Source organism: Gossypium hirsutum, chromosome A13 (genome assembly GCF_007990345.1).
Source record: "Gossypium hirsutum isolate 1008001.06 chromosome A13, Gossypium_hirsutum_v2.1, whole genome shotgun sequence".
NCBI classification, from domain to species: Eukaryota; Viridiplantae; Streptophyta; class Magnoliopsida; order Malvales; family Malvaceae; genus Gossypium; species Gossypium hirsutum.
In genome coordinates this window covers 2,313,697-2,323,791 of record NC_053436.1, presented here as the reverse complement: position 1 = coordinate 2,323,791, position 10,095 = coordinate 2,313,697, and the positions used below count along the sequence as shown (strand labels likewise).

Below are 10,095 nucleotides of genomic sequence, written 5' to 3'. Positions count from 1 at the left end.
ATTTCATATTTTATTAAAAGATTTATAGAAAATGAAAAGAAAACAAGAAAATGAAGAGACAAAAGATTAAAACGAAACCTTTTCTTTCTATTTTGCTTTTTTGATTTTTTGGATCTGCCCGTATTACAGTGTTTTTTCTTTGTATTCAAAAAAAGAAAAACCCCTATTTACAATCGTTTTTCTCTTTTGAAATCTCCAAAAAAAATCCCCCCATTTCAAAATACAATCCGTTTCCCCTCAAATCCCTCATCCAAAATACAATCTGTTTTTCCCTCCTTTGAAATATCAAAAATCCTCCCTCAAAAAGTGATAAGCTTTGGCCTTTATAGCCGGATTACAACTTTTTTATATTTTTATTTGGATCGTTCGTCTGTTGTTTTCTGCTTTGTTGGTTGCATGTGGCTCTCTGTTTGCAGGTGTCAGAAGGCGTCAGACGCATGGGTGGCCGGTGATAGGCGAGCAGTGGCGGTGGGCGTGCGCAGGAGGTGGCAGCAACAAACATGCGGCTGGGGTTTCTTTTTGTGTTTGAAAGTTGGTGTAGTTTTGGGCCATTCAGGCCTCTAGGGTTTTTATTAATATTGGGCATTTGGGCTTGTAATTTTTAGGTTTATTTTGCTGGTATGGGCCCGGACAGATTTTGGGCTTTACACTTACCAATTGCTCTAGACATGGCTAAAACACCAAGAACTCTAGGGCCGTCCCAATAAATTACTTTGCCACTGGCTTCTTCTATTCAGAGCAATTCATCGGGTCGATCCGGCTACAATCGAATAATATGGAAGTACACAATTAAAAAGAGTGCTAAAAATTTAAGCATATTGAATTTGAAATTCATATTAAAAAAATTGTTTGATAAATCAATAAATATAAATACGGAATATGATTTTTTTATAAAAATCATTATTGATTTTTTAAAACAATTATTTATTTATTAATTTTAATCTTATAAATATAATATTATATATTATTTTAGATATTTTGATAAAAATAAATATGATAATTTAAATATCTTATTTAAAAAATATATAATTTATTTGTAAATAAATACTTATCTCCTTATCTTATACATAAAAAATAAATTAAAAACCTTGAAATAAAGAATAAAATGTCTCACCTTGTGATCGTCGGAGAGCGGGAAAGCGGCACCATTTCGACACAAAACAGCGCGAGAATCACCGCAATTAGCGACAATGATATTATCCGGGGTGATTATAGCAACTACGGCGGTGGATCCGACGGCGTCGCACTGTGGAGTTCGAAGCTCACATCGGCAGGTAGAACTCTCCTTGGCGTTTACAGTCCATTCTCTAACTTCTTCATCCATCCTCTCAAAGCTTCTCTCCATCGTATTCTTCCACTCCACCGCCTTCAAACTGCCGCATGCTTCGACTTCTTTTTTCACTATCTCGTGAAATCGATCTCTACACTTCATCGCAACCTAAAAAAAAAAATTTAGTTATAACATAACTAATTAAGTTTTGTTAATAAAATTGAATTTAAGAAATATTTCAAGATTCGATTTAGTACATGAGTGCAGCCGTGGCCGTCGAAGACACCGAAAAAGTGAATATCCGACGAAATTTGAACTTGAGAGCTTTGTTTACAAAGCGAAGGATGAATCGAAACAGCGTCTTCCATATCTCGTCTACTTCCACAACCGGAAGCCATTCCGAACTTCGGCCGTTCCTTTTCATCTTCCACGAACTTCTTATTCATTAATTTTACCGTTCCATTAGAAAATAGACCTTCGTTTTTAAATCCGTGATCTTTCGAGGTTTGAACCGCGTCATCACAATCCCGAGAAGATACCAGTAGGAATAAATCGCGATCGAGCTTACGACGTTTCCAACTGTTCTCTAACGGTGGTTGAACAGCAGCGTCAGCTACTATCTTAAACGGACGAAGCTCTAACCTCCGACGACTAGAAGCTCTTAACGTTGGCTCAACCGTAGCTGCCGCCGCTTTACTTTCTCCGACAACTCCGCAATAAGTTCCAACCAGTTTGCTACTAAATTACTTGAAATCGTTCCAGTGAAGAACAAAGCTGCGTTGCAAAATCAGAGTTTTATTTTTCTTTTTCTAATTTCAGATTGAATGGGAAGGAGAATGAACCATAAAAATGGCAGGGGGCATGGAGAGAGCTTTTGCCTTTTTGTATTGAGAGCACTAGTATAAGGTGGGGGCCACACCTAAGGCTCGGGCAGTGTGATCGTCACCGTTCGGGTAAAGTGACCCGACACGTACAATTAGTGTGACGTCTATTTACTGAATACAAAAAGGTAAATCTGCACCGTCTATTTGATCAGTTTAGTTCAATGAAGGACACGTGTATGTAGACATGTGGGCCAATCAGTGAAGAATTCGAGTTATTGAAGTGACGTTCCCTTTTTCCTGACACGTATGTGGAGAAGGGGGACGGACTTGTATTTCTCTTAAACGCTTTTCATTTGGTTTTTTTTATAAAAATAACCTAAAAAATTTAATTAATTACATAAATAACCCTTTTTTAATTAAACACGTAAATAATTTAAAATCTACAATAAAAATTTGTGGAACCAAAGAGTTTGGCGCCACCAACATGCCACGTCAGCAATCAGGATAAAAAAATTATTTTTTTAGTGAAGCCATGTAGAATAACGCCACCTGTATAAATACCAGGAAAATACTGTAATTTTTGAAAAAATAGGGAGACTTTAAAAACAAATTTCTATTTTCTGACGGAGTCAATTTAATTGGCGCCACCATATTTCGATGTCTGACACCCTATTACTGTCTTATTTATTTATTTATTTAAGTTTTGTCCCTAAAAATAAAATAAATAAATAAGGAAAAATTAAAAAATTAAAAAAAGAAAAAATAGATAGGATAAAACTTAAAAAAATATAAAAAAGAAGAAGAAAGAAGACCGTAATAGGGTGTCAGGCATCAAAATCTAATGGCGCGAATTAAATTGGCTTAACTAGAAAATGGAAAATTGTTTTTAAAGTCCTCCTATTTTTTCAGAAATTGTAGTATTTTCCTGGTATTTATACAAGTGGCTTCATTCTACATGGCTCCACCAAAAAATTAATTCTTTTATCCTGGTTGCTGACGTGGCATGTTGGTGGCGCCAAACTCTTTGGCTCCATCAACTTTTACTGTAGATTTTATGTTATTTACGTGTTTAATTAAAAAATAGGTCATTTATGTAATTAATTAAATTTTTGGGTTATTTTTATAAAAAAGCCCTTTTCATTTCGGTTATAATTCGTTTTTTTTTTGAAAAAAAGAAACTTACAAAACCAAGTTACATGGTTGGAAAATGAAATACAAAAGTTCTTCTCTTTATCAGCTTTGATGAGTTTTGAGACTGCTTTTTTTTGGGGGGGGCTTGAATTAGTTGTGGGTTTTCCTTTTCTCCAAAAGCTAATTTGGCTATAAAATCTGTCGTAACCATTTTTTTGAAAAAAACGGGTATCGACTTGGAGAAAAAAAAATGAAAACAGGAGTCGCCACCAATCTTTTTAGGTGTGACCGGATCACCTTAAGTTAATCATTTTAATAAAAGTTAAGATTTACTAAAACAATAATTTTTTGTCTACGAAAATCAGAAAATGAGTTCGGGAGTCGGTTACGCACGAGGAAGGATTAGCACCCTCGATACGCCCAAAATTGGTACCTAGTTGATTAATTAGTGTCTTAGTGTCGAAAATTTGAAAACTTGAAAGAATTTAAAATACGATCCCTCTTTGTAAAGAAAATGCTCAAATGTTAAGGACATTCTCGTCTCACAATATAAAATGTCACATCCAGTAAGTTAGGACACGACATCTTGAATTTTCGAGAACGAGCTTGCCTTTTATATAAAAATTCGTGTATTTCAAAAGGTTATTCAGTTAGTTAAGGTGAACGAGGAAAATCGAAACCCAGTAAGTTAGGGCACGTTTCCTCGAATTCCCAAACACCGAATATTGCCTTTACTTGCAAAAATCTTATTTCGAGGTAACAAAATGCCATACCCAGTAAGTTAGGGCACAACACCTCGTATCTCCAAGAATAAGCATTTTTCAAAACTCATGTCGCGATTTAAAAGAGTATTCCGTTATTTAGGTTAAAGGAGAAAAATCGAAACCCAATAAGTTAGGGCACGATTGTCTCGAATTACCAAATACGGAATATTACTTTTATGAAAGAATTATTATTGGGTTGGATATAATGATAATAAGAATAATATTAAAGTAAAGTAAACAATAATACTATATATAAATATATATATATGTATATAATAGAAATACACACTACTATATAATAATAAATATAGAAATACAAAAAGCAAATATAATAAAATATTAAATTAAAGTAATAAAAACAATACTATATATAAATATATATATACATAAAATACACACTAATATATAATAGTAATAGTAATAGCAAAAATAATAAAAATATGAGTAATATTAATAATATATTAGAATACAAAAGTAAAGTAATAACAATAGGGGTGATAATAATAATAATAATAATACAAACAATAATACATATATATATATAATAATAGTAGTTAGAAATAAAAAATAATAAAAGTAACAATAATGATAGTAATAATATAAATAAATATGGAGAGGGCATATATAATATAATAATAATATAAATAATAATATATACATGAGAAATAATAATAATAATAATAATATAAATAATAGTAAAAATAATAAAATAATAAAACAAAGCTCTCAACTCTCTTTCTCCCTCTTTTCTAAATCCGGCCGTTGGTCCGGCTTTGCTTCAGTCATGGACCCCCACGGGCCGCCATCGGCGCCACCGTACACAGCGGCCGGACCTCAAAAAAACCTTTTTCGATAATGAAAATATGGGTAAGCTTCTTACTTTTATTTTTACTTTCGTATAAAAAAAACAAAATAAAATTGAAAGGAAAACAATAAACAAACAAAGAACTAAAGATAAGAATAGACAAAAGAAACCTCTTTTGCTTTGATCTTTGATTAATCTCCAAAAACTAGCCTTTCCAAGAAACAAAAATAACCTTCTTTCCAAAAAAACAAAAAAACACCTCCAAAAAACAAAAAAAACCTCCTCCAAAACAAAGAACAATCCTTCTCCAAAAAACCAAAAACCCACCCCGTAAAAACAAAGTCTTGAATGGCTTTTATAGCCAAATTTTACAAGTGGAGTGGTTGGGGTGGTTTAGGTGGCCAAGGGTGGTGGAGTTGGTGGCCAAGGTGGGTGGCCAACAAAGGTGGTGGAGTAGGTGGCCAAAATTGGGTTTGGGCTTGTAACTGGATAATAGGCTAGGTTTAATTCGGGTTTGGTTTTATTGGGTCCCGAGCAAAATTTGGGTCTTACAGCTGCCCCTCTTTGCTCATTATCGTGTAACGAGAATGGAGCAAAGACTATAAAAAGACCAATTTTGCCAGGGCTCGCCGAGTCTTGAGTTCTTGATCTTCTTTAAAATGGCCTCTTGACGGCTTCAATCTGCTTCACTGCAACTCAGGAAGGCGATATCCGCTATCTTTGATCTGCTTCACTGTAAGTACAGGAATGTCAGATTTGCTATCTTCGATCCGTTCCCTATAAGCACAGGATGCCAAATCTGCTGTTTTCAACTTGTTCCCTATAAGCACAGGGATGTCATGCTGAAATCTTCGATCTACTTCACTGTAAGCACAGGAATGTCAGATCTGCTATCTTCGATCCGTTCCCTATAAGCACAAGGATGACAAATCTGTTGTTTTCAACATGTTCCCTATAAACACAGGGATGTCAAATCTGATGTTTTCAACTTGTTCCCTATAAGCACAGGGATGCCATGTTGAAATCTTTGATCTGCTTCACTGTAAGCACAGGAATGTCAGATCTGCTATCTTCGATCCGTTCCCTATAAGCACAGGGATGCCAAATCTGATGTTTTCAACTTGTTCTCTATAAGCACAGGATGCCAAATCTGATGTTTTCAACTTGTTCCTTATAAGCATAAGGATGCCATGCTAAAATCTTGAACTTGTTCCCTATAAGCACAGGGATGCCATGCTGAAATCTTGGATCTGCTTCACTGTAAGCACAGGAATGTCAGATCTGCTATCTTCGGTCTGCTCCTCTGCAACTTCAGGGAGATAAGACTTGTTTTGATCTTCTTCCACTGAAACTTAAAGGAGATCTACTGTGGCTTTTAGCCTCTCCAATGCCATTTCTGGAAGAAGAGGTTTGCTGAAACTTCAAGGAGATCTGTTGTGGCTTTTAGCCGCTCCAACGCCATTTCAGGAAGAAAAGATCCTCTGAAACTTCAAGGAGATTTGCTGTGGCTTTTAGCCGCTCCAATGCCATTTCAGGGAAAAAGAAATTTGTAATTTCTAGCCTGTTACCCTACTACTTAGGGGTTTAAGGCTCATCATCTTCGATCTATTTCCCAACTGCTTAAGGGGTTAAGATCTGTAAATTCAACCTGTTACCCTACTAGTTAGGGGATTAAGATTTGTAAATCTTCAGCCTGTTACCCTACTGCTTAGGGGTTTAAGGTTTGTAAATTCGGCTTGTTACCCTACTGCTTAGGGGGTTAAAGCCCATCATTTTTATCTGTTTCCTTACTGCTTAGGGGGTTAAGATCTGTAAATCTTCAGCCAGTTACCCTACTGCTTAGGGGTTTAAGGCTTGTAAATTCGGCTTGTTACCCTACTGCTTAGGGGGTTAAAGCCCATCATCTTGGATCTGTTTCCCTACTGCTTAGGGGGTTAAGATCTGTAAATCTTCAGCCAGTTACCCTACTGCTTAGGGGTTTAAGGCTTGTAAATTCGGCTTGTTACCCTACTGCTTAGGGGGTTAAAGCCCATCATCTTTGATCTGTTTCCCTACTGCTTAGGGGGTTAAGATCTTCATCTTCGATCTGTTTCCCTATTGCTTAGGGAGATAAGATCTACAATTCGGTCTGTTACCCTACCGATTAGGGGTTTAAGACCCTTCGTCTTCGATCTGTTTCCCTACTGCTTAGGGGGTTAAGATCTGTAAATCTTCAGCCCGTTACCCTATTACTTAGGGGCTTAAGGCTTGTGAATTCACTGATTCTAGGGACATCACCTGTAGAATCAGTTCCATATATCTATGCTTATGTCAAATGATTAGGATGCTATGATCGAAATGAATCAAATGCTCCTAACTAGATGTGTTATGAATGTGTCAAATAATTAGGATGCTATGATTGAAATGAATCAAATGCTCCTAACTAGATGTGTTATTATATGAATGTAGAAATGTCATGAGCCCTTTTTAAAAAGGCTTAAGGTATCATCGTGCGTTGTTCATTAGGACATTATCGCTGACGTATTACGCTGGCATCTTGTTCGGCTGGTATTCTTGACAGAAAAGTCAAAGAAACAATCACATTTTGCTCGGAAAGCTTGCCCCACTATAATTTTAGAGTCTCTTCCACTGTACCTTTTAGGACATAAAGTTTGTGCCTCCTACTGCAATTTCAGAGGAATAGTATTTGGTTTCTTCCATCCATTCCGCTGCAACTCAAAGGCATAGTATTTGTATCATCTTCAATCAGTTTGATTACACTATTCCCTGGGTGTAATGACCAGATGTTCATGAATGCAAAGTATCATTTCTTTTCTCGAGAATGACCCTCTTTTACACTTAGGTTGACATCACTCGTCATTTGTCGAGGTTGTATCACTGATGAAATGTCTTGTCTTTTGGTTCAACCAATAAAGAGTCCAAAGAGATAATATTTCCAACCCTTAAGCTTGGTGAGTTCTAAACAATAGTCCTGTTTCAAGTTTTTGTATTATTTAGAAACTTCCAGAGTAATATGCAAAACTTCTTTTGTGAAAGTGTTATTAGTCCATTAATAATTATTTCAATGCAAAATGCTTGAAAAAGATCAAAACAATGAACAAGAAGGAAATTGATTATGAGCATAGCTCGAAATGGATAAATTAATCAAAGATTGCAAATGCAATAAGAATGAAATCAACTCAAAACGAATGATTTAATCAAAGATAGCAATGCAATAAGAAGAAATTTTATTTGGACATAACTTGAGAAGAATCAAAGATAACAAATTCAAAATGGGCAAAATAGAAGCTAGATGCCCCAGATATCGCAGCCTGAGCTTTTCTGTACCAACTTCTTGAGGACCTTTCTGAGTTTAATATGTGTTTAGGGGATCCGGAGTACTTTTTCGATGCCCCAAGACGTAGCATACTTCTTCATTGTTAATTCAAGCATAGCAAGACTAATGTATGCCCCACTTTGATCCAAATTTGAGCTGCCATTTTCGGGTTTTCAACTCGAATCCCTTTTAGTCTTAAGGCTCCATTTGCAGGGTTTCGCACTGGCCTCTCTTTTTTCCGCTTCTTTTTTTTAGAATTTTTTTGTTTTTTTTTGTGTTTTCGTGTTTTTGTGTTTTTTTTTTGCCTTTGCCTTTGCCTTTGCCATTGCCATTGCCATATAACTCCTAATCTTTAAACAGACTGTGACCTTTTGACATTGTACAGCTGTGTTAGACATGATTTTCTGGCACTCTTTATTGGCACCCCTTTTTTTGAAATTTGATGACTGTCGACCTAGTGACATTGGCATATGAAACAACTTTTATCATTTTCTCGGGGTAAACGATGACCCCAAAGGCGAATCGGTATTGGTTAGAAGCTTTCAAAGAGATCGGCCCATAACCTCCTTGCCCCACATGAAGGGGCACATGAATTTTCTCTCTATAAATTTGGCATTTACAGCATAATGATGCAATCCCTTTCTATGGTGGGCCAGTAGAACCCAAATCTCATGATTAGCCTGGCCATCGTAAAACCATTAGCATATGTCATTCAAAACCCTGCAACATCCTCCTGTCTTAGTAGCCAGGCGTATCTTGATATGATCATGCAAAAAATATTTAAATTCTAGGAAGTGACTCAATGACGTCTTGCTTTACCTTTGTGGTAATGCAGACTCCGATATTTGCATCTTTCTCTTGTCATAGGCCTACTGTCTACTGTCTTTTTGTAAGAGAGGATCTGTTTTCATCTTACTCTACCATCCTTAACAAATTAAAGAGTAGTCTACATCTCTATCATCTTCAGAGTGTTGAGATCCCTTTAGGCCCATATTTCGCTCAAAAGGAGACTCGGAGTCAATGACAGCGTTACTCACATCATTGATATCTGGGGACCCGCTGAAGGCAGATTCCAAAGAAATAAATGATTCTAAGGATGATTATTTGTATGGTATGATCATGAATGAAGAATAAATGAATATTTGAAATAAATTCCAAAGAATAAAAGAATCTAAGAACAATTATTTGTACCGTATGAGATGAAATCAAAGAATATTTGCTCAAAAAGATGCATTTTATTGAAATAAAGACTTAGGATACAAGCCTATTTCACAAAAGGGGTTTAATTGCTTCTAGGCTTAAAACAACAAGCGTGTTTTGAATATTACTCTAGATTAGCTCTAAAAACTACAAGAGGTTCCTCTACAGACTAATCATTCAAAACATTTCCAGGTTTGTAAGGACGAATGCCTCACAAGTTTCTCTACTCAAGATCCGATGCTACTAATCCTCTTCTTATTTTTCCATCTTTGACAGAGTCCTTTAATCATTTGCTCTTATCATCGTGATTTGGTAACGGACTCTTTGTACCAGGGGTGTCATCAAACTTCACAATCCCCATCTCGAGGAGTCTTTCAACCGTCTTCTTGAAGGCAGTACAGTTTTCTATTGAATGCCCCGATACTCCCGTATGATAATCACATTGAGCGTTTGAATCATACCATTTGGGGTATGGGGGTTGCAACGGCTTTATATAATATGGGGATACCACATGTAAATCAAATAAACTTTGATATAACTCCTTATATGACATTGGGATTGGCGTAAATTGGAGCTTTTCAAAATTTTGCCTTACACTTGATTCCTGCTTTGTCGAACCTTGTTGCCCCCTCGTAGTCACCTTTGGTTGATTGACAGTTATTGACCTTGAGTGATCTCTATTGTATGAGCTCATACTGTTCACTTCATTCTCCTTTTTCTTTGGAACTGACGTCTTGGTAGTTTCTCCAACTTCAATCTTGCCACCTATTATGGCATTCTCAATC

General features: G+C 36.0%; 1 protein-coding gene across 1 annotated transcript; it reads right to left on the bottom strand.

Annotated features, from left to right (window-relative positions):
• Positions 1-68: 68 nt before the first annotated feature.
• LOC107929487 (protein phosphatase 2C 3) lies at positions 69-2,133 on the bottom strand. The gene is made up of 3 exons (XM_016860923.2): positions 1,528-2,133; positions 1,115-1,438; positions 69-760 (listed from the first exon to the last, which is right to left on the bottom strand). The coding sequence occupies exons 1-3, from the start codon at positions 1,714-1,716 to the stop codon at positions 734-736; spliced, it is 540 nt and encodes a 179-aa protein (XP_016716412.1). The 5' UTR covers positions 1,717-2,133; the 3' UTR covers positions 69-733.
• Positions 2,134-10,095: the final 7,962 nt, after the last annotated feature.

Coding starts and splice junctions, on each gene's coding strand:
- LOC107929487 (XM_016860923.2), bottom strand. CDS start 1,716: ATGAATAAGAAGTTCGTGGAAGATGAAAAGGAACGGCCGAAGTTCGGA. Junction 1,439..1,527: donor ACGGCCACGGCTGCACTCAT/GTACTAAATCGA, acceptor TTTTTTTTTTAG/GTTGCGATGAAGTGTAGAGA. Junction 761..1,114: donor CGCTCTCCGACGATCACAAG/GTGAGACATTTT, acceptor ATTCGATTGTAG/CCGGATCGACCCGATGAATT.